Here is a 26,057-nt window from a genome sequence, read left to right as displayed (position 1 = left end):
CAGAAACAAGAGATTCCAACGGATAGGAAGAAAAACATTTCCGACACAATCGTCCAGTCTTCATCAGTGGAAGTTTTCAAGACCTAAGGGGATAAAGTTCTGAGCTACCTTGTCTAATCTCAACAGCTGACCCTACTTTGAGCAGGAGACTGGACCAGAGGCCTCTTGAGGTCCCTCCCAACCTGAACTATTCTATTATTTGGTCACAACTCCTCCTGCTTATCACAAGGGGGGGAAAAAAAAAAATCAAAGCACAATATTCTTTAGTTATTTATTACCACATTTTTAGTTGAAAAAAAAAAATCCCTAAAGGACTTAAAGATTACAACTGATGAATCCAACATCCATTAATCAGTCCTCCAAAGCCTGTTGGACAGAAGCATGCCCCATTTCTGGTTTGCAAAATCCAGTGGATCAAAAATGCAGCAGTTGTGTCTTTATCTGCTACATTAAAGAAACCTGTTTTCACCATATATTCAGCTCTCATTTGCAGGTATTATAGACCTCCTTAATCTTCTATTGGATGAAGAAAACTTATGTTCTCTTAAGCTTTCCAGTACTCCCAAATGATGAAATATTTTTTGCAGCAACTCTCTGAAAGCCTTTCATTATCCCTTTTTGAAGTAAAAACCAGAACTAGAAATATTGTTGCAGAAAAGTGGTTTCATCAGTGCCATTTAAGTGTAACTTATTTTCCCGTTTGTGAATTCAAGAATTTTGACAGGTAGTTCTATGACAACACAGGAACAGAAGTTCATGTTTAGTTGTTTATCTGCCATTCACACGCTCTGAAGCTCTTTTCAAACACTACTTTATAGAAGACAAGCTTTTTCTTTTAAATGTTAACTGCACTCTTTATTCTTAAAAGTTTGTACCTGGGTGTGTTGCTTGACTTCAGACTCCCTTAACAAAGATCAGTAACAAGTAAGTTCTCTTTCAAACTATCCCTGGAGGGCATGAAATGCCATTGTGTAGAGAAGCCTAGAATCAAGGTGTATAGAATGCACTCGAAGTGCTAGCAATTCCAAGAAAGAAAAGACTTCAGATTTGCTTTCAACCTCACCTGGTTAAACTTGAGAGTGAACAATTAGGTAAGAGAACGAACACAGCAACAGCTGCACTAGGTAAAACCAACAGTTCACCTAATCCAGGATCCTATCTCCAACACTTTCACGTCAACAGTAGGTGATCAAGTAGGGAAGAATATAAGGAGGTGAAAAGAACGTAGTTACACAGTCCCAGAAAACTTCCTCAGCTTTCTGAAAAGTTGCTGGTGGAAGACCTTCAGAGCCCTAGGATTTCTGTGCTTGACAGCCCTCAAAAAAATTGCTCTTCCGCAGAAAGCAAACGTTGGTAAACTTTTAGCAGTCACAGTGTTGCTAGCAAGGAGCTCTATAGTTCTCCACATGGAGAACCATCTCTTCTTTCATGCCTTGATCCTGCCTCTCACTTTTTTCCTTTCCTCCATTTGATACATGAGGTTCTTGTAGAGGAAAAGACAGCAAATATCCATTCTCCATTCACTTACCATTTACAGATCTTTGTCACATCTCTCCTCCACCTCTTTTTTCACGCTGAAAGATCCTACTCTAAAATACAGTCCATCCTTGTCTCGAAGTTCTCTCTCTGATCTGAGTCAGAAAGTGAAGAAGCTGTAGGAGGACATGAACTGACTGTGTAGAATGGCCAAAGAGGGGATAAACTACAACCCTGCACAGACAAAAACCTAAGCCCCACAGTGCAAGGAAAACAGGGACAGCTAGAGGCTGTATTCAAAATAGTAACAAATGGAGATTTTCAAAATGGAGGAGGTAAGAAGGATGTGACTTCCAGCAACAGAATGGAGACTCCCTCTCTACCTGCAAATCTGCAGTTTCTGAACAGGTATAGCACTGATATAACACATTAAAAGGAAAATCTTCTATTAACAGAGGCATCGGAGCCAGCTGAGTCTGAACCAACCACCTGCATAAAGGAGAGACTGGTGATAGTCACCTAGGACTCCCTCCCACAGGAGGTACCCACTTAGCAACCTGGGCTGATGCCTCAAGACATTAGCTGCTTGCTGTGGGCCTGGATCTCCAATGTTGTAAAGAGGCTACCAAGGCTCATCTGGTCCTCAGCCTATTACCTCTTGCCGCTTATCGACACAGGCACCAACAACACTACCAGAAGCAATTCTAAGGCATACCAAGAATGACAATGGATCTCTGCAGGAAAGGGTGAAGGGCACAAGGGCTCATGGTGGCATTATCACCAATCCTCCAAATGAACTGGGACAAAAAAACCCCTCTAGTAAGGCCACATTCATCCAGAAGATCAACACCTGGCTGAATGCCAGGTGTTGCAGGCAAGGTTTTCACACCTTTCACTGTGGTAATGCCTAATGATCAAGAATGAACCGAGCAGGGACTGAATCCATCTGACAAAGTTGAACAAGAGTTCTGCAAGCAAGCTTGCTAACCTAATGAGGAAGACCTGAAACTAGGCATGGTAAGGAATGGTTGTCATAACCTGAAGTTGAGGTATGGGAAGCAGTGAGGAAACATGTGGAGACAGCATGACAGGGAAGGTGCATGCTTGTTTGCCCTTTGTGAAAGCACTGTCACTCAGTGTTCATTATCTCAAGTATCTGTAAACAAATGAATGCAGCACAAAAAACCAAGAGGAATTACTAGTCCATATACAACTGCAAAATTACTATTTCATTTGGATTAGAGAGACATGGTCAGATAGCTGAAACGACTACAGCATTGCAACAGATGAACATAGTCTCTTCAGGAAAGACAGGCTGGAAGAGGTGAGGAGTAGTTGTGCTTTATGCAGAGGAGTGCCCAGAGCTTTGCTATGGGACAGGTGATGAGCCAGTTGAGTGCTTGTGGGCAAGGGGAAGAAGGCAAAGCAATGTGGGCAATGTTGTGCTAGGCACTCACTACAGACTACTTGATCAAGGAAAGAAAGTCAATAGAGCCATCTCACACAATCACAAGCCTTAGGACTGACTCATGGGTCTACTTTAACTGGAAGGGCTACTTGATTGTGCACAACCCAGGTGGTTTACAGAGTGTGCTGAAGACAATTTCTTGACACAGACAATTGATGAGCCAACTAAGGGAGATGCCCTGTTGGGTTTGTTATTTACAAACAAGGAAGAATTGGTCTGGGACATGAAGGTCAAGAGTAGGTTCACCTGCAGCAACCACGAGACTGTGGAATTAAAAATCCTGCAAGAAGTCAATAGGACAAATGTCGTGACAGTCCTCGCCCTCAGGACAGCAAATTTCACCTTATTCAAGACCTACTTGGTAGTATCCCAAAGGGAGCTGCCCTGGAAAGCAAAAGTGCTCAGGCGAGCTGGTTGCTTTTCAAGAACAGCTTCCACAAACCATGAAAACAGTTCACTTCAATGTGCAGAATGTAGAGCCAGCATGAAAGAAAGCCAGTGTGGGTGAACAGGGACCTCCTGACAGAGCTCCAATGTAAAGAAGAATTACACAGGAAAAGGAAGTAAGAGGAATACAAGGACATTTTCTAGTTGTGCAGGAATGGAATAACAAAAGCCAAAGCTCAACTGGAATTGAAGCCAGTGAGGGATGTGAAGGGCAAGAAAGGCTTCTGTAACCACAATGGCAGCAAAAGGCAGGCTAAGGAAAATTGTGAGGCCACTGCTTATTGGGGCACGCAACCTAATGACTGAGGACATGGAAAATGCTGAGGTACTCAACCTTTCTGTCTCCATTTTTCACTGGCAAGTTTCCCTCCTAAGTTCCTGCGAGCAGAGAGAGACCCCGGCAGAGTCTGCAGAAGTGAAGTGCTATCCACAGTCAAGGAGACAGAGCTAGGGCACACTTAAGCCAGGTGGATATAGAGAAGTCCACAGGAACAGATGAGATGAACCCAGAAGAGGCAGGCTGCTGGCATCGTGAGGCCCCTCTCTACCACCTTCATGGCAACCAATGGAAGCTCCTGATGACTGGGAGAAGGGAAATGTCACAGCTATCTTCAAGACAGACAAGGAGAATGATTCAGGGAAACTACAGGCTGGTTGGCCTCACCTAGCATCTTGGGGAGGCTATGGAAAAAAATCCTCATAGGAAGCCATTGCCAGGCACACAAAGGAGAGGAAGGTGACTGGGAGTAGCCAGCTCACATTTAGTAAAGGCAAATCATGCCTGACAGACCTGCTAGCTTTTTATGATGCGTTCAAAGAATTGGCATCAGTGGTATATAGTCCAGCTGGTGGCTTAGCACTAGAGGCAATCCTCAGGGATCCATATGGGGCTGATGCAGTGTATCGTATTTACTAATGACCTGGACCTGTCGTCAGGAGATCACACTTGGCAGAGTGTGTGTATCTCTGATGTTCAGAGATATAAACTGGGGGGAGTGGTAAATATACTATGGGGCATAGCTGCTATTCAGAGGCACACTGACAGGCTGGAAAAATGGGCTAACACAAAGTGCAGCAAGTGCAAATGCAAAGTCCTGCATCTGGGACAGAATAACCGTATACAATGGGACAGGCTGGGGGTTGACTGGCTAGAATGTAATATTGTAGAACAGGGCCTTGATTCCTGGTGGAAAAAATTTGAACATCAGTCAGCAGCATGAAGTGTTCAATAGCATTTCAGGCCATATTAACAAGAAATATGTCCAGCAGGATAAGGGAAGTGATTGTCCTTTGTTCAGCACCTGAGAAATCCTCATCTGGAGCACTATGTCCAGTTTTTGGATCCCCAGTACTAGAACGGCACTGACAAAATCACAGCACGTTCAGCAGAGGGTCACCAGAAAGGTCAAGGGGATGAAGTATCACTGCCTTCCATTACATAATGGGAGGGCAGAGAGAAGATGGAGCCACTACTCTTTAAGGTGCACAGCAACAGGACAAGAAGCAATGGAGATAAGTTTGAGCACAGAAAATTCCAATTAAGCAGAAACTTTTTCACTGTTGAGGTTGGTTAAATATTAGGCTACCCAAGAAGAAGTTGTGGTATATCCATCCTTGGAGATGCATAGAAGTAAACTGCCAAGGTCCCTGAGCCATCCGATGTAATTGCACCGGCTTTGGGCAGGGAGTTGGAATAAAGATCAGAGAGTTCAATTAAAATTACTCTGCAATTCCACCATCTTCTCTGTGCTCTTTCATGTACCTTTTCCAGTCCTGTGACATCGTCTTTGATATGGGGAGCGGGAAAGAAACAGAATTATACAAAACCTTTAAGAGCTTGGTGTCCCATAGTGAAGTTTTCCTCAGTTCATTAATTTATTCCCATAGTTCTTTATTTGTTTTCTTCGACTGCTACTGTATCAATGTTTTCACAAAACTACCTACTATAATCCTGGAAAATTGTTCTTCAGTGGCAAGACAGTTCTATGTTCCTATCAAGTGATGAACATTTTCGTACTCATTTGTACCACTTTGTAGTTAACCAAAATGAGTTTCATCTGCCATTTTTATACCCCAGTCATTCAACACTGTAAGATTCTTCTACAGCTCTTCATAGTATCATCAAACTGTCACCTCGCTAGTCACCCTCCATTTTAGGTAAATTATTAATTCTGTCACACAGCAGTGTCACTGGAACAGGTCACTGCAGATTTACTTCCCATTCTTCAAATGATTATTTCCTCCATGAGGACTTTCCATCTTATCCAAAGATGGTGCCGTTTCCAAAAGTTCATGGTAAGAAATCATTGGTGTTTGGATATCCAAAGGAATTCAAATACATCAATCAGGTCTTCCTTGTCATGTGCTTGTTTACTTACCTGAAAAGCTCCAGGGTTTTCTAATGTATAATCTTCCACTACAAAAACCTTAAGTGCCAGCACAGCTATTATATTTACTAATTCTATTTGAGAAAAAGACTCTATTAATCTGCCCATTTGAAGAAAGTCTTCTGGTACCATTCTTAACAGTGTTGTTTAGCCATGTTGGTTTTTGTTTGGGCTTTTTGAAAACCATACTTCTTAACTGAGCAACTTGCACCTGTGCCTCCAGTAGAGCATCTTCAAATGATCTCCGGATCGTCTCTACAGATTTAATCCTCACAGACTCTTTCCAAAAGTTAATCTTTACCTTCTAAGATAACTCTACCTGTTTTCTCATACAATTGTTTCCTGCCCCTGCAACCTCCCTGCTATTATCTTTATTATTGAAAGACTGAAATTGGTAAAAGGACTGCAAAATGTTTGTATTAATACCATGTTAAATTTAGTACAAAATAGGTCCCCAAAAAATTTGGTTATTTCACACAGAATGTACTATTCAGAAAAATTTAAATTCCCTTCTTTGCAACTTGATGGGCAAGCTTTATGAAGCTTACAACACAGAAATTAACAGGTGACTGCTGGTTAAGGACAGAACATACTTCACAGTGGCCAGTCTTCATTTCATGAACAGTCTCAGTTACAACCATGCAACTGTTAAGTCATAAACTGCTTTAGCCAATAAATAAAACAACTAGTCAAGAGAATTTGGCCATCACCAGAATTTAAAATCTGGAAAAAATATTGCTGGATGCAATCATTTTAGACTTCTGTAAACTGCAGTCCAATATTTAATATTCATTTTGCTCTTTTTGCTCCAGAACAAAAACTCCTCTGTCACCACAGTGTGTTTTCTCATTGGGCAAGATGAAAAAAGCAACCCTGATATCCTAATTTCATTCACTTCCAATGAAAGAACCCTTGCACTGTGGTAAGAACAAGGATCATCGATTTATTTGTAATGTACATTTTATAAAAGGGACTCACTTGTAACACACTACAATTTTGACACAAGTACATACAATGTTCTTTCTCCCTGCCACCCCCCACCTCCAAACAGTTTCTGGAAGACTTCAATTGCACAACAACGGTATGACTTTTGCAATCTCAGTGCAACACCTAAGTAAGATCCTTAGAATAAACTATGGAACCTACCTTTTCTCTGTTTAACTGCCATAAATTTAAAGGTAAATACCAGAAAAGAAGGAAGAATCTGAAACACAGCTGAAGACACATATTGTCATCTACCTTTCTCTAGTTGTTCAGAGACTGAAGACTCAGAATACTATCACACATTAGTGAAAGACAGTTTCATCATTAGTGAAACAAGAGTTGAGAAAATATGGTTACTAACTTCCCGGAGACTGAAAAACACCTGAATCTTGTTTAATACATCAAATTCCTACCCAGTCAAGCATGTTTAAACACATTTGGGTTAGCATGGTCATCATTTCATAAAAAGCTATATAGGGGGCAGGAGAAAAAAAAGAAAGCCCCAAGATAATTTGAAACAACAGCTTTCTTAATTACAGATGAAAAAAGCAGTGTCAACTTATCTGTAAATTATTCATCTGCTTTATTTTCAGAAGTGCAATAGTACAACGAATGCCCTATGTAAAAAAAATAAATACGCTTACAAAACTGTATGACAGTAATAGACTAGAGAGGACATCTATTCAGTTTAACATAAAAAAAATAATCTTCTGCTATCTACATGAAGAGACTAAAGTACCAGCTTCCTACATTTAATGCTTTTGAATGTTAATGAGTTGGCATAGTTATCAGATAAAAGTTAGATAAAAACCACTGTGAGTTAAATTAATAAAAGCTATACAGCATGAAAACCATACACCATGACTGGCATTTTTCATTAAACCTTTCTAATATTGTCTTTTGGTGAAAAGAAGAAATTTGAAACAAATGGAACTCGTAGCATACCTGGATTAACAGCATGTTTTCATTCTTACTATTTATTTGCATGTTAAGGAAAGTTGAGATCCTTTCTTCCCCTCAAGAACAGTAAATGAACACATTTCTCTTCCCACAAATCTTTCTGTTCCATGTCTGGCAACTATTCATCTTTCTTCTTCTTCCACCCACCACCCCACCCCAGTTTGTGAAGAGTATGAGAAAAAACCAAAACAAACCAGATCTCAAAGATGACAGTTTTTTGGTGCTGCTTTCATGTTTTTCTGGGCCTCAAATTCCATCCTTGAAAATCGCAAGACTACGTAACACAGAATTGGTGAGTAAGACTGCCTTTTTGATTTAGAAACATGTCCCAAGTGTGTCATTCTAAGAAATGAACAAAATCCCAGACTTGAATCAAAACTACCAATTTAGAAAATTGTTACCTGGAAGACTTGACTTGTTTGGTAGTATCACTTCAGTACGTTCTTCCTTCTCATCACAGGGATCCTCTTCATCAGACAGTACTAAGAAAGCCTCTTTTGGCAGACTTTCATTACTTTCCTGCTTGGATGGTGAACCCAAACAGTTGTCTATTTTCTCTTCTAAATCTGGGACTGTGTCATCCACTGGAAGCAGAGAACTTTTAGAAAAACAGCTCAGTTCGTCTTCAGCTGGGGCTAGTTTTTCCAAAATTGGAATAATTTCATCTGTTTCCATAGAGTCAGTACTGTCCAAGATACTTTGACTTGGCTCATCTATTGTCTTCTGAACAGTGGTTTCTGAAAGACCTGCAGTGCCATCTCGTTTGTCCTTTGGTTTCTGGTCAGCTTCCATGCTGCTAGAGATGGCTTCTTCTCCAACAGCATCTTCAACAGTTACTTCCTCAGTCCTCTTTTCCTCACCAGATAAATCAGAAATAATAGCTAAGTCATTTGTTTCTCCCTTCTCTTCAGAACAGTCACTAGTATCACAGATTGATTTACTTTCACTTTCTGATGGGATGTCACTCTCTCTTTGGTCCAAATGATCTTTTGTATTATTTTCTTCATGGAAGTTATCTTTATTGCTACCAAGCACTCCATTTTCAGCCTCACAAGCTAAAGCAGTATCAGTATCTTTATCTTGCTCAGCAGTAACATTCTCTGGAGACAGTGTTAGAGGTTTGGGTTCTACGTCATTGACTACGCTTCCTGCCCTACTTTCAGGGCTTTTGGCTTCACTAATTTCATCAGAAACTGTTCTTCCTTCTTCAGAGTTAACACATAAGTCTGCTAGGCCATTAACTTCCCTCTTGTCCTCCATACAGTCTGTATTGCTTAAAGAGGAATTTATATCAGAATCTCCATTCTCATGTTTTCCATTTAACAGTTTAACTTCAGTTGTCTTCAACAGCTCCTCTTTAGCCTTATAGACAGCTTCAAGTTGTTGTCGATCACTGACTCGCATTGTTTTTCGTGCTTTAAAGACCTTTTTCTGAGGTTCATCTGTGCTATCCATCTTGACCCTTTAAAGAAAAAGTTCAGAAAGAATTGTGAAGGTAACAATTTATTATCCTCATATTACAGTGTTCCTAAGAAAGCCTGTAGCATTTAGCACGTTTTAAAGCAGAAGTTTAACTGTATCTACAAAACCAAAGAAACACCTGACAACACACTTAGATTGTTTGTCCTCAGAAAAAGTGAATACAAGTTTCTACATATGCTGCACAAACACGTGTATGCAAAGATCACTGAGATCACACTCTAACATTACGTAGTAATGTTCTGACTATGCATTTTAGACAAGTCATCTCATAGTATTATTATAACAAAGCCACGTAATGAGGTTTTCTAGCTAGAAACAGATACTGTGCTAATGCAAGAGCCAGCAGCCTCTCTTGTCATGAAACAAGTAATAAATATTCTTGGTCCCTCGGTTCACATTTATTTTCTATTTTTATATTTCTAAAATGATGTAATTTCGTGAGTTTCAAATAGAGTTAACAACTGGAATAAATGACAAGATTTTTGTATCAAGTAACTTTTAAGAAAACTTCAATATATTGAAAGAATTTCTGAATGTGTCATTAAGATACTTTTTTCTTCCGTATAGATAAAACAGACCTTCATCCTCCACGTTTATACAATGGTTAACTGAACGTGGGTTTTTAGAGCACTTTCATTGAATTTCCAGTAATATTTTACTAAGACCATTTGTGCTTATAAAAAACTACAGGTTTTCAATCTCCTTTTAGAAAGATTTCCTTTTCCAAGGAAAACTGATGGTTTTGCCCTCCATATAATTTTATTCATTCCACCCACCAATGCGAATATTAAGAACATCAATAAATAAAAAAAAAATTAGAAAAATGATGTTCAAAAATCTACTTCATCAAATCAGCAAATGGAGTTAAATCCAGCATTACCTAGGAATTTGAAATAATGTTGTTGAAATATAACATGTGGTCGTTCCACAACCACCCCCCCCCATGTGGTCTTGTTTTAGGACCCAGTTTTAAAGGATTAGATATGATAATGTTGTTCAGAAGCAGAAAGCAGTTAAGGAACTTCTTATATCCTAAATGAAACTCAGCAACTAAGATCTTGAATCAGCTGATGCTAACCAATTTAGCTCTACTGAAGCTACTACACCATCATAAGTTACTCCTGTCTATGACATGGCTTTTCTTAAGTTTCACAAAACATGCAAAAATTCACTTGGGTAACAGTAGTCAAAAGATATTACGGCAAATAAAAAAAAAGAAATAAAATTAATCAGTCAGTGATCTCTATACGGATTTTATTTTTTTCCCCAAGCACCAGATAAACAAATATTTATACCATTGATGTAGCAGAATTATTACACAAAGGATGCATTTTAAATATTTACTACAGTTCATTTTGCATCTTCCCCCAGTCCACTTTCATTTACAGAGCTGAGAAATTCATTACTAAACTGCATTTTGTCTTTTCAGGTGGGGTATAAATTTTTTTTGATATTTTGATAAAAAAAGCAAGACTATCATCAACACTAGCTTAGATCTGCGATGGTTTTGTACAACCAAGTCATAAAATTCACAAAACAGAGATTCCACAGCCTCTAAGTAACAGTTTGGCTCCGCCCTCTTTGTAACCAGCCTTGCCTACAAGTTTTATTTAAGCATCCATAAGATTGCCCTTTAGCCTTCTCTTCAGCAGATTAAAGTTGTCAGGCTCCCTCAGAGTCTCATCATAAGTCGCATGCTTTAGGATCCTATCATTTTGATAGTCCTCTGCTGGATCTTTCCTAGTTTAATGGGAACAGTTTGTTTATAAAGGAAATTATTTAACATTCATGCATTGCCCAACTAGAATATTTTACGGTAAGATATGAATATATATGCTAAGGTACAATATGAATTCAACTAGCAAAACAAACTCTAAGCCTTACAATCATGACATACTATACTTTACAATTATAAGGATTCTTTTACACTTAGTTAACATGACCTAACAAAAACAGAGCCAAAATAGAAAGCAATATGAAAAAATAAGATTTTTCCCGTTTTTGCATTTCCTGTTAACATAACATTGAGATTCCTTTCCACTTTATTTCAGTTCTTTTCTGCATGACAATCGAGAATCCTCGTATTTGACTAACTGATGGTGCTTAAATAACACTTCAATTCACACCTCAGGAACAGATGAACAAATCTTCATAAAAGGTTGTATCAGCTCTATTTATAGACTCAATAATACTATTAAGACATGAATTTTTTCCATGAACTAGATTTTCTGAACAGGATTGTCTATTACTGGATTGCCACTAGTGGGAGCAAAACATAACACCTACAGAAACACTGATCTGAAACATCAATTTACTTGTTTTTAGAAAGTGTTCTCATCACATAACCATTTCCAGTCAGACGAAATATGAACTCCAAGTGAGCTGTTAATGTCCTTCCAGAACTGTCTACATGCTAAATACAGTGAAGAGAATACATTTAACACAGTAATTCTAGTCCTGAAGTCAGGAGAAGCATATAAAAACCTCCAGTATGTCAGAAGTGCATGTGCAGTTTTTGAAAGCACATCCCTTCCTTCTTCCCAAAAACTTAGAATGTAAAGCATGTTTTTTTCATGTCATGGTAAAAGCATGTATCAGACTCTCATGTAATAAGAGTACTGATCATCACACTCGCGTTCCATGCATATAATCCCCTATAACCAACACGCATGCTCTTACAGATGTACATCTTGTAGAGCTGGTTTGGAAAAAAATAGAAAATTCCAGGCTTGGCTAACCTTGAACAATTCCAAGAGCTCCTAGTAGGTGACCAGCTAGTGAGAGTCTTCTTTTAATGGAGTACAAGGATACAGGGCCTTTGTATCGAAATTAAGACAGACAAGTAGTTTGATCTCCCAGACTACAATGCTTTCTTTTATAAGCATTACCCAGAATTCAGAAATTCTTACATTACAAAATTCACAATCCTACTTTTCCTATGACTGAAAAATACACTAACAAATTAATAACATGTTCACAGACAACAGAATCAAATTCATAAGTGCATCATTTAAATAATCATAAAATACAACTTAAAACAAATTAGTATTTTCTGTTCTAGTTTCCTTAATTATCTAAACAGCCTTTCATTCATATTTTTAACATAAATAAAATACAGTAAATACAGTCTAAAATGAAGGGCACTCCCTTTTTAAATTTGCCAAGAATAGCAGTCTTAAAAAAATCAAATCAGAATACCTTTATATTGATGCATCCTTACTTTTTTCTTAAAAAAATAATGAATAAGCTTGAATTTCTAATATATTTCAAAACGGTTATTTTATATCTTAGGATATTATCCAAAAATTCAGTTTAAAAACAAAGCTCTAATACAGTTCTACAATGAACCTGTATGAAAAAAAGGCTTCTCAAAATTCCATTGTTAGACGGTTATTTGAGTAACTCATGCATATTTTCAGCTCAATCCCACAATCTTTTGCAACCAAAGAATATCCAGCAAAAGCTACCATGAGTGACAAAATTATAAGCATAGACGAGATTAAAAGATGAACACTAAATGTTGGTTAACAGCTAAATATCATGTATCACTGCAGACCAGCCTTAAAAGCGTTTCCAGCCATACCCACAAGGGAGCACACTGCAGCCAAGTAACAGATCCCATGTGAGAGTCGAGTAAAAGAAGAAACAAATAAATCAGTAACCAGTCCAGACAGGTTTGGTCATACCAGTGCAAGCCAATCAGCATTCATCTGATAAATACTGCCTTCCAGTCTTTCAAATGAGTAAGGAGGTTGCCCTTCAGAGAGCAACTGCAGAGCAGGTTACAAGAATTCAGTCTTGCACAAATAAAACATTTAAAACTAGTAGTGTTCCAAATGAATGTATGTTGGTAGTCTCCCTTTATACTTAATAATTAACACAAGGTTTGGCTACATTTGCTATGCACTTCCCTCATCTGATGCTTGGGTATTTTCAGTTTTTACTCATCGTGTACAGAACAGCACAAAATGTCTCCTGCATGTAGAGCTAAGTGTGTAAGGGTTAAATGCTGTAAATAAGGTGGTAGGTTTCGGGTTGCTTTTTTTTTTTTTTTTTAAACACAATAATCAGTTTTTAAACTCAAACACACACAAACATTGTGTATTTGTTCAGATACTGTTTATGAAAATTCCCTTTTTTATTTTAAGTTTGAAAGTCATATATACTTCAGCATAAGACACACAAACACATCATTAGATACCTCCCTCCAATAATATTTGGAGATTTCTTTCCATGACCAAATGCATGCTACATGGCAAAACCAGAACGTGCCAGTGCAGCTAGGAATACATGGAGGACTCTCCTCGCAGCCAATTATAAAGTTTTCCCTCTATTCCCTTATTTTTTAATTATTATTCTGTAGAGAGATTGCAGCTCTAAAGCAACAAAGGAAGGTTATTAGCTTAGCTGTTATGGATTAGCCTATAATCGTGTGCTCATATGAGCAGCCCAAGAGCTGCTCGAAACATTAGCCAATCAGCAAGCAGCTGCCTGAATCCTGCCTGGTAACAGGCAGCAGACAAAGAGAAGGTCATGGAAACATTGGGGGGGGGGGGGGGGGGGGGGGGAAGGGAGGGAGGGAAGCTGGAATCTAAACAGTAGTGCACAATGGGGTTTGCATCATATCATCAGTCTAGAACAGCACTGGCATAGGGTTCCTGGAGTGCAGGCAGTGCTAGCCAAAAAGCACCACAACCATAAAACATTTGCCAAAGCACAAGAACTACATGGAGAAAGTAAAGCCTGTGATCATGAAAATCAGTGCTCAAATATGCAAGTTACTTACAATGTAGCATAACCAAATCAAGGAAAGCGAGGCAGCAAATGGTCAGTATTTTGTTCTTGATGGAGAGTCCCAGAGAATGAAAGTGGTGAATAGAACCTACCTTTTAAGTAGTGGGTCATAAAAAGCAGTTTTCAGTTGAAATCCTCTATAGCAACGTTGATATAAGTTGTCAGAAATTTAAAAACTATTTTCAAAGAAGAAAAAAATAACCATTCGCGATCTATTCTTACAGAACATGCGCTGAAACAATGTGCCAATGATTTTTCTACCACTAATACAAGTCTACTTATCTGACTGAATGCAAGATACACGCCACCAGCCTACTGAGATCCACATACAACTGTGCCTTTATTTTAAAATATAATAAACAAAACAAAGGACATATGATAAGCGCAAATAATATTTCTTCTACTACACCACAGACGATTTGCGTTTTCTTCCCTTTTAGGCTAATATTATGTTGGTGTTGGCTGAACAAAGTGAGAGAAGAATGTGCCATTTTCTAAGAAATAATTACGTCACCATCCTGTCCTATTTCACCTAGCGCACATACAGCAAAACAAGGTCCACTGTCATTAAAACAAAAAATCTTTAGCTTGTTTTTCCCCCCGTGTTTAACGTCCAGTACTGAGGTTCGCGGTTTAAGAAGCGAGCGGCATTCCCCCCCGCAGCAGAGCCCTGTAATTTCGCAGGCGCACCCGAGAGGGAGCCGCTGCGGCCCCGCGGCCCCTCCGCATCCCCTCCCCGCGGGGCGCGCCGGCCCGCGGCCCTCGCCTCGGCGCTGCGGGGGAACGCACTCGAGCCCCGCGTCCCATTGGCTGGAAGGAGCGGCGGCGCGGCAGCCAATCAGACAGCAGCGCCTTAAATTCTACCCAGCAACAAACCCCCACGAGGCCGTCGGCACGGAGTCGGCCAGGGCACGAGCACGGGGGCCCACGGCGCAGGCGAGCAGGGTTGCATTAAACTAACGAGATTTTCCAGAGAGCTGGTAAATGAAGAAAAAATTAAGGGGTTTCAGTTTGAGACCTGGAGCCGCACAAAAGCGCTAACCCACGAGTGCAGCGCACAGGGGGTGCGCAGCCGCAATAAAGGTTTGGTGTTTAATGTGCAGGAGCATTTTTAGGCTATTCTAGGACTACTGAATTTCTGCAATGTTAAATGTTTTATCAAAAAAACCCTGCTGAGATCCAACCTGGTTCAAGTATGGCAGCTGGTAACCTTTCCTTTCTTCAAATCCCGTGCAGTGCCCGTGCTTTCCTAGTGTCCCAACAGAAGCATCAAAATCAGTGCTTTTTCACGAGTGCAGTATGACTTCTGCCTTGAAAGTAGAGGCCATTCTCCCCCACCCTTGTGAACTGCCTTTTGAAGAACCAGTTCAGTAAAACATCATGTCCACATGTGTATCTATGCGTAAGAAAAACATCCAAATGTACAGGCTTGATAAAACAGTGAATTCACAGCAGTTTCAAACAGGTTGTATGGTCCTGTGTACCGTACTTGATCGACAACTTCATGTACAAACTGGAACTATGCTCTCATCACATTGGCGTCACAGTGAATTAAGCAGTTGTCCTGTGTCTTCTCTACCTCCAGAGGATAATAACGCCTTTGACTTGGGCTCATGAACCCCTTTCTCATACTAAATTACTTTAGAGTTCTTTTCCAATGAGGCTGCCATGCCTTGTGGGAAAAATTGATTCCTCATGGGAAAAAAGGACTGTCAGGTCCATTTACACAACTAAGATCTTTCATCTGCTGGTGGTTTTGCAGAATTGTCCTTACATGGTTCATCAGTTTATGCCTTGGTAACTACTACACATAAAATGCTACTTCTGAAGATGGAAGAACGGAAAATGAGCACCTTTCCTAGACAACTTTTAATTAAAATACATACTCCAGTTCACCTTATACAAGCAACTTGAGTGCCTTAGAAACACCCACTCTTTAGCACATGAAGCTTAAGCTCATTCTGCAAGATGAGTTTTGTCTTTTTCTGTAAACTAAATTTATCAGCTGGTAAATGGTCACTGAAACAGTAGAACTGCTTGAGTGGAACTGAGCCAGAGCAACAGTGGTAGATCCTGTGTGTTCTTTCTTCCCACAAGTGTTAGAGATTTCAACTTTTATCAACAACTTAAAACATAAGCTTTCAATTCAGCTGTGAGATCTCCAAACACTAAACAAGTACTGCTGTTTCAAATAGCCGTAACAGCAAAATTCAGCTAACAGATTGATTTTTTTTAGCACAAGCTAAAGCACAAAGTATGTTTCTTTCTGTAAAAAAAGAGATTTACTTAAGTTTATGTAAAGTTGAATTTGTGCATTTTAAGATACATTTGTGAAATATTTTTATCATACACAGTTTAAATGTTATACTACAGTTCCATCTTTGGCACAGGAGTAACAGTTACCATTATCCTTAAATATCAGGAGGATCTAATAATTCCACAGAAGTAGACACTAACTGCCAGAACACATCTACAATTTAAAACCTCATCCAACTTCTGATATTCCAAACTTAAAACCTGAACAACCTGAATTAATTGTTCACGTACACGCAGGCCAAAAAATATGAGAAATTCTGTGAAAAAAAATCCTTAAAAAAAAAAGGCAAGGCTTTTCTTTGCATTATGAAATACAGTATTTTTTCCTTTCATAGGTGAAATTTCAAGTGAAAATTCAACAGGCTACAGCTGTAAGAAGGTAGCACTAATGTATGCAGAACTGCATCCTTTTAAGACACATCTCTTTACATGTCTCGTTAGATAAAATGCAGAGTAACACTATCCTAATGAAAAAATTTATATATTTACCCTTAACATTCCATAAAGCATTTTCTAAACTACTTCACATATTACATATGCAACTAACTAGTGATGTAACCTCAGCTTTCAAACATTTGCAACTTGGTGACATCAGACTTCAGAGGTGAACTGTCTGATGCTAACAATGGTCGTCCCCTGAGGTTGCTTCTCAAATGCCAGAAGAAACAGAAGTGAAAGCATGCAATAAAAAGGTGATGCTGCATTAAACCGTTAAGTACTCGTCATGCATACAAGCGCCTTTTAGGAGTTTTTTGCAAAGATTACATTTTCTCAGTAACAAGCAACAATTTAAAATGGAACTAAACTAGCAGTTGATTAGCTGGCTGTGGCAACCTGCTGTTTTATAAAGCATTATCGCTATTTCCTCTAGGGAAGATACCCTTTCTCAGGAGGGGTAGCGCACCTGCTGCATTGCTTGCTTGTTCCTTGCTCAGACCAGTCCTTCCACACACGGGAGTCACTGCTGAACTCCCACCAAGCATATCACCTCAGATTAGAGGAGGCAGGTCTTCAGTATGTGAAGGAACCAGCTGTTCCATAATTTCATCTACTTGGAAGCCTGGTAGGGACTTCTCACAGTCTTTACGTTTTGGGGGCAAGACGGCTATTTGCCTATTTTCCCCATGAAATGACGAGTTTTCTTCCTGTGAGTGTCGGAGGGAGGCCCTGCAGCCACCTTGCCCCTCACCAGCCGGGAACGGCGGGTAATTTGCATACCCGCTCGGGATTGGCTGCGGAAGAGTTGCTTTGCATAAACCAATCCGCAACCGCGAGGCGGAGACCTGTACAAATCTGCCCGGCAACCGGCTAAAAATAGAACGGGCGCCCTCGCGCGTCACCCAGCCGGGGCGCGACAGAGCGCCTCCCCGATGGTGACGCGGTGCACGTATGAGAACACGCCCTGCGTGTTCCCTCCTCCTCCCGAAACGTGCACCCGCGACGCTGCCGCTGCCGAGGCGGCGCAGAGGCACAGCCCCTCTGCAAACACGAGGAACGAAGGGACACCCGATCTTCAAGTTTTGTGCCAAAAGCAGAGGCGTTACGTGGGAGCATGGCACACTTAACTCTCGCAGGTTTTTGTCTGTTTTCGTGGGGGTTTTTTTAATAGAAAAAAAATAATCTCTGAAGTCATTCTCTTCAAATCAAAACATAAACTATCTGCACATCTTTCTCGCCTTCATTTCTAAGCTAGCAGGAACAGAAACCATCTTTCTTACTGTTTAATATCCCTTGTCAGTTTGTGGCATAAAAATTGAGTCATCCACAATATCCACAACAGATGACACTGAATCCTCATTAAATGTGGACTCTTACATCTGAAGTTACAGACTTCTTTTTGGCTCCTGAGTTATCCCTTGGTAAGTCCCACCTATTGAGAGACGCACCCGTACAATTTGTGCACTCAAACTAAAGACAGTATGGGATTTGGAAAGGCGAGAAGGCTGAACCAAGAAAAGAAACTCTGTAAATAGATAAGGCATCTTGAGAATAAAAATGAAATACAAAATGGGGTAAAGCAAAGCACACAATTTGAAAATTATTATGTAAATACATATTCTATTATAAGTTCAGCAGTGATCTACATGTACAGCATTTTACCATTTTCAATCTACAAAACAGGTATCATCTACACAAGTTTCATTTTCAGTACTACTGAACTGATGGCATAAACCTGACCACAGCAGAAGCAAGTAAAGAGGTTTCTGCACTTTTCTATCCACCACATCAGACCTCAGGTTTCTGTTTCATGGAACTGGTTAAAGGCAGATGAAAGCCAACATAGCGAGATGGATGAGAACAGGACCCAATGCACATGGGACATCTACAGCTGCCTAATCCAGGTCTTTGGCAGCCTGAAAAGCACCACCTGATACGTAAAGTATATATAAGCACCTCTGGTATGTAAAAATGTATTTTCTACAAGGCTGTTGCAATCAAGTAAGGAGAGAAGGAAGAAAAGTGGCCAATGCAGACAGCCACAGAGTGACCACTGACAACGACTGATAGCATTTGAATGACTTGACAAAACAGAATCACAAACATTAATCAGAAATCCCAATAGAAAAGTTAAAGTGAAAGAAGACAAAATTTGAATATAAATCTTCAAAATAACCTAAGAAGAAGAAAAAAAAATCCCACACAAACCAAAAACCACAAAAAGAGTTTCTTGTAAACACTACAATTTACCGAAACTTTATTACCCATACCTACTGTTAGAACTATTCGTCACAAGCATCCTTCTTTAAGGAAAGGTAGCTTACTCCATAGATATTAGTTAGCTACTGCTATTAAATTTTACTAGCAACTGTGCCCCCCTGACCACAAGACAGTTATTCATTAATCAGATACTAAATGTCTTCCAAAAGAAACTAATGTTAGAGAAGGATGAGAACTGAAAAAACAAACTTAACAAGCTAATATTCCATTCATTACTAGATACAAGAGAAAAGTGAAAAAGCATGTTTTCATTGCTGGTAACCCACTGTTTAATATGCTAAGAACCCTACATAATGCAGGTAATTCACATTTTTACAGTGATAAGCAGTCACTCTCTAATAAATTTCTATGGCAGTCAATTTCTTATTATACCATGCATACAATTAAGATTTATTTACCCTAGTAAAACTGTACAGCGGCAGATTAAATTCTCTTGGGTCAATGGACAATTATTTTTCTGTATTCGCTGCTAGGCAAAAATTTGTCACGTCTCACACTTGTAAAGACTTGTAAGAAAAATTACCCAAGGTATTACCCAAACTGTACTTTAAGCATTTCATAATCAAACATGTAAGCAAACATAGCATAGATGATTCTTCAGCTTAAGCATGCTTAGAACAAGCTCTGCAGACACAGATTGCCAGACTTAAATTAATTCTTTGCTAAACTGACCAAGGAACAGGAAGCAGACACTGGACAAACACAAGATGGTTTCTTTATGTGGTTCCAATCGTGGAAATAAACTTTAAGAACAATAGAACTAATTTTGAAAGGGGTTTTGATGACAAGAAGTAACATGAAGTGTTATCAATTCTTGCTGTATTCTTCCTTTCTAGAACCTTCAACATACCCCCCCTTTTCTCATTATGCTTGCTGCATAGTCAGTAGACTTATGATCTCGCTATACTCCATTTGGTTTAGTTGTTTTAAGATCAAATGCAACATTTTAGATTTGTTACCATGTAAGAGAATCTTCATTAGTATCTTCTTGCCACACTTTTAAAATTCAGTGCAAGTAGGTATAAATTTTGAAATAATGTCACACTAGTTGTAAGTGGCACAGTTGTATTTATCTGCATCAGCAGCACCTCAAACAGCAAAGCACAATATGCCCTATTGACTTCTGAGGTGCTGACTTAGATCTAATGCTAATATGCTCATGTCAAGTCAGTTATATACTCTGAGAAACAAAGATATTTGAACAGAAGCAAAGGAGGACCACAGCAATGTCCTGAAAGTAATCACTCAGTTGATAGGAAAATCCTTTTGTACTTGGTTCTTTAAGCAATATTAAAAATTTGTTCTTCCTATCAATGTTTTTGAATGAACATTAGTAACAAAATTGCATCCACTCCACATAAAGTGTGTTGATACTACATTACACGGTACACAGTCACGTTTGCGTGTGAAGGATGAAATAAACCGAGAACGTGGTGCGAGCACTGGTGAGGTTGCATGTGAATTCACATCAGGGACCTCAGCCACATTAAAGCTAACCTTTTAGTTTAACCCAGCAAATACAAAACAACCCAGCAAGTAAAAAAAGCCTCAGCACACATCAGTTGTCTGATGCTATTAACCATGCAGCTGCTTTTAACACTTAAGCCAGCATAAGACAGGGGGCAGAAGGGGGAACCAGCTTCAAGACTAGTGTGTTGCATACTAGCCTTTCAATACCAACTTACATTACCAGTACTACTACAGCACTGAGGAGCTTAACGTCCAGATACATATATTTAGTAGGATCAGTGCTTGGTTAAACTCAGCTCCTTGAACTGGCTGACAAAACAAATCACAGGAACACCAGGGCTGCTGCACCATAACACGCAACAGAACAGCCTTGGGTTTTCCAGGTGTGAATGTATGAGTCAAGGACTTGGTATAACGGACAGGCAGACCCTTCCAGAGGTTGACAAAGCACTACAGGTGTCCCGCAAAGTCAGCTTCATCTGGTTATTCAGGGTTTTTAGGGACAGGGCAAGGAGGCTGTTCCCACAATGAAATATATTTGATATCTTCAAGTGTATGTCTTAATTATTTGTAAATGCTCTGAACTACTCCTCTGACACAAAAGCAATAGGTGCAATATTAATTACATGTATAACAATATGTAGTTATTTCTTGAAAGCTTCAAAAATAAAGTACTGTAAAGAAGCAGATTAAAGATCTAATTTAACTCCAGGTTTTGGACTGCACCAGATTCCATAGTGGTGGAAGAACCCTGAAACGCACACTGCTTTTGGACAGAGTATTAAGTAGAAAGGGAAACAAAATTTGCCTCTGCTCTATGGACAATACCAAGGTCCTAATGTGAAACTTTATTTAAGTATTTCCAGACTTACGTACTCAATTACAGATAACAAATGTTGATTATACTTGGTATTATGAATTCAATACCATGAATATTAGTACAGAAAATACAGAAATCCATACTATCTCATCCCTTTAAAAACATTTCAGTGAACATCCTGCAGTATGTGCAAACATTTTATTGTCTATTTAAAAAAAGAAAAAAATTATTTGTGGTGGCTCATATAAATATACACACACACACTAAACTTCTTGCCAACTAACCTGATGGTAATCAAATATGTTATTACTAAACATTACTTTGGTGCTTTAAAATAGATTACAAACTTTATTCCATAACATTTTCAAGTTTTTCTGGTCACATGAAGCCAGTTACATGCATTTGAGCTGTAGAAATTTTCTGTGAAAATTCTCTACTCACTCATCTACTTGGGTTATCCATTAATTTAGTGACTTGGTACCTATTTTAAACATACCAGGAAAATGAATTAAGGAAGAATATATTTATAACCCACAGCTGGTTTGGATGGCTCTACCTAATATTCAGTTATCTGAAATAAACACAAAGTGTCATCATCACAAAGTTGAGTATCGCATCAACTAAAAAGGTCAGACCGCTGAGCAAAATCCATGTCTAGTGTGCCAGAGTATCCTTAAGGGAAGCTACTGAAGCTTTAAATGGCTTAGCCTAAAACTAATTACATCTTATATAAACATGATTTGCAAAATTCATGCATCTGCATTTGATAATCAAAGAGAATAATCATTTGTTACAACGACCAACAGGGAGAAGTAACCCCTTAAGGGGGTCACAGATTATCCCAAAACTCAAAAGAAAATTTCTGATCTTTAGCAGAGGTTGACAGCATTAAAGTGTTTCCCCCTTGCCCCACAATCATTTTTGCTACAAAGACAAAAAACTGATCTCCCTGGCCCTATTCTTTCCTAATAATAATAATAAAAATGAGAAACCATATTAGGAAGAAAATAAACAGAATAAAATTCCCCAAACACTAGTTCTGCTTGGCATACACCAAACAATTGGAGTTTTTGCTCATCTAAACCTCTTCACTAACTATTAAAGACACCTTACAAATAATCATTTGTGGTTTTTAGTTACCTAGTACAGTATGACTTCATAGTAAATATAAATAATAAGTGTACCTTCCTGTGCAGCTTATCAGCATTTAGTATCTAGGGTTTAAAATCACTTCTAGAGTTTGTAACTTCCAAGATAATCTGAAAATACACAGAACAACAAAGAAGCTAACCTAAGGAAACTATAACGTAGCTGTACTAAGTTGCCAAAAGTCACCTATAAATACAGGAATTCAAATTTGATACAGGTTTCCTGTCTCAGGAGAACTAGTATCTGATGACCGATCTGACCATTTGGTATTCAAACACTAACTTCAAACAATAATGCTTCAGACAACAACATGTAAAGTAGAGAAGTGTGGAGCACAGCATTCCAAATACACCTACTGGTGAACTAGTTTGGATTAGATGACACTCCTTTTGCCAGTTACCTGCAGTCACACCTGTCTTGAACCCAGATATCAAATACTGATCTTGAACAAGGCATGCAGAAATTCTGTCGGATTTATAATACTGAAATAAATGTCAATAAATATTCTAGATATGATCATTCTGATCTCAACTGATTGCATTCACTCCTTGAATCCCTAAGGAAGGATTTCAAACACTGAAGTACCAAATCTGAAACCAGGTACAGACAATAAATTAGGCATGAATTGAACAGTAATTAAAAAATGCTGCTGAATAGATGAAGATAAGTTCTAATATATACAAAAATTCAGTAAAATTTCCCTCCAACAATTTTAGACAAAGCTGGTTTACCCCGTTTATCTTTTCTGTCCTCACACACACTTCACTGAGAACATCAAATGTTTCCCAGACTACTGCAGAAAGAAAAACATAGTTCATGCAGGGGAAGCAGAAACATGGTAGCGGGGAGGGACAGAGAGACAGACAGGAGATGGGAATCTTAATTTTTTTTCATAATGCAGTTACAATTAATTATGAGCAGAGTAAGCAAGCAGTCAAATTTACCTTTATTTTGCTTGGTACTTTATGACTCCTTTGCTAACAAAGAGCTGGTTTATCCCTCTACTGAATGCATGTATCTTGCACTTACTTTACTGACGGAGAACTGAGCCATAGAGAAAGAATACTAACTGGCTTACTCAAGATCAGACAAAAAGCCTAGAAATAAAACCAACCAACCACAACAAGAAAAAAACCCGACAATTTGTGACTCAAGTCTCCTACCTTAATTTCATTTATGGCTTGTCTTGATTAGAAATAACAGTGAAACACCAGTAAACTAGTTACTTTCCAAACTGACTCAGTTTGTAAGATCAGGTCTTGCATTAGATTAGATTCTTCTAAAGAAAACTGGTATTATCTGAAGAAATAAGAGTGACATCTACCCTTTTTTGCCCACACTTACATTTGTAGCCTATTACCACAACCACTTAAACCTGTATTTTGAATCTGTCCAGTACTCCAAGGTGCTTTGACAAACATAATGAAACTAGGAAGACACTTTATTTGATACAGTTAATGCAAAAAGGACATGTAGCAAAGACTGCATTTGGCAACAGTCCTGTGCCATTTCTTGGTTTGTAAACATCTTGTAGCTGCATATAATAGAAGCCTAAGATGAACAATATGTTTTCAGAGTATTTTACCAGGGGTGGGGTGGGGGTGGGAAACTCCTACACCTTGCACTTAAGCTTTTTCAGAGCCTAGTTCCTAGACTATCCTACAATTATTGAAGGTTCCTAGTTATTCTGCATAACAATTGGTAACATTAACAAACTACTTAGGTTTGCTTTTATTAGCAACTCTTTCAGAAACATCAAGCTGATAACCCACCATTTAAAAAAAAAAAACACCAAACAGTACACTAAATGCGTAAATACAGAAAAATCAACAGTGTGATCATTAGTACCTTTACAAACACATTTCTTAGTGAGTGAAACCGGTAGTAGAAATAACCTGAAAAACTGATCTCTATTTTGTCCATTATATGCCCAGATAACTAAACCGAGTCTTCTGTCTTTCAAACAAAATTTATGTTTAGCACAGCTGAAATACAACTGAAGTAACCCGTGCAAGTTCCACCGATCACAGATTTAATTTTCACTATTGGACAGCAGGTCAGTACTAACCAGTTCTAAAGAAAAGCAGTCCAAAGATGAGCATAGTGTCTCCAAAAGACGCAACACAAGCATTTACACTTCTATTCTCTGGTACTGTCAGGAACGAAAAGGCAAAATGAAAAATTTATTTCTGTTGATACCATTGCAAGCTACCTTAAAAAAGTGGTTATAAGTAAGAAAAAACAGTAAGCACGCAGGAAAAAACCATATGTACACACAAAATTAGTTAGTCTTTTCTACATATCTTCACATTAAAAAAAAATAAAACTATGAAAATAGGAGATTGTTCCAGTTATGCACTGCTTACTCTTGTCAATACAGGCTTTGGAATTCTCCCAGGAGAGAATACAAAGCATCTCCTCTGGCTTGTACAAAGTCATACATGTGCCAATTGATAAGCTGACTGCTACTAAACAGAAGCTACTGTGTAAGAGCCCTGCCTTTACCTCAGTAGGAACACTAACTTGAGATTCCTTCTACTTCTATCCAACTCCCAATTCTCATAAAACTTGTAGGAACCAACTTCAAGGTTTCTATACCTTTAAAATTTGGCTGAAATCAGTTGGTGGGTAAAGAATCATGAAAAGGAAGAACTTTTGTCTCAGTATAAGAAAGAATTATTTTACAGTGAGAACAATGATTCACTGGAACAACCTCCCAAGAGATGTGGTAAAATCCCCATCACTGGAGGTTTTCAAGATGCAACTGGACAGGGTGCTAGATAATCTCATCTTGGGTCCCTTTCCCAAGGAAGGTTGGACCAGATGATCTTTTGAGGTCCCTTCCAACCTGGGCTATGCTATGAACTTAGCTGCAAGACTGATTTTATGACCAAAAGATCAGCATTAGGTACCAGTTGCATGACGTATTTTAGATGCAAATAGATAAAGACAGTGGTTTTAATATTTAACGGTGAAGCAGAAGTAATGAAAAGAGAGGGTACGCATCAGAATTTGTTTTTATTTAGGAATACCCTACAAAACAATCTGGACAAACAGGATGTCAAATAAACACTACTATGAATGTCTTTGTTTTAAGGGCAAGGTACACTGCAAGGCTTAAAGATCCCATTCTAGAAGGGGAAGGTTATTTTCAGAAGTCCAGATTAGAGGACACTGAGCAACTGACAAAGACTTTAAAGTGCCTGTCAAAAACGTAACACTTTTTTGGGTGGGTTTTGGGGTTTTTTTGGTTTTGGTTTTTTTTTTTTTTTAAATTCAAAGAATTCAAGTGAAAACTCCAGGATAAACTTGAAGTGCAACGCAATGCAATACATTTTTGATTCATATCCTCTCACCCACAAAACTTGATTAAAATGAGTACTGTTAAAAATTCCACAAATTTAGACTGTGCTTTCATACATAGGCTTCAACCTCACATCCCATTTACTTGTCTTCGTCTTCCACCTGCAAAATTTCATTTCAGAAGAATGTTCAAAACAGTTCACAAGTTCCATTAAGTAAGAAGTTAGACTTCAGAATATGTTTGCACTAGGAAATCTTTAAGTGAAAGAAGAAATGAAGCTGC

The 26,057-nt window shown here is 38.7% G+C and overlaps 1 protein-coding gene across 6 annotated transcripts in view; it reads right to left on the bottom strand.

Moving 5' to 3' along the window:
* The window catches only part of ATF7IP (activating transcription factor 7 interacting protein), a 95,391-nt gene that overhangs the window by 47,891 nt on the left and 21,443 nt on the right, over nt 1–26,057 (bottom strand). For all 6 annotated transcript variants that reach the window (XR_012830939.1, XR_012830940.1, XM_075707525.1 and 3 more), the window contains exon 2: nt 8,124–9,184. Coding sequence is in view for 4 of the 6 variants with exons in the window: in XM_075707525.1 (XP_075563640.1) it covers nt 8,124–9,177 (1,054 nt within the window). In the remaining 2 variants the exon portion in view is untranslated. The remainder of the gene's footprint in view (nt 1–8,123; nt 9,185–26,057) is intronic.

The sequence above is a fragment of the Pelecanus crispus genome, chromosome 1, assembly GCF_030463565.1.
Source record: "Pelecanus crispus isolate bPelCri1 chromosome 1, bPelCri1.pri, whole genome shotgun sequence".
Taxonomy (NCBI): Eukaryota; Metazoa; Chordata; class Aves; order Pelecaniformes; family Pelecanidae; genus Pelecanus; species Pelecanus crispus.
This window is presented reverse-complemented; position numbering and strand designations above follow the sequence as displayed.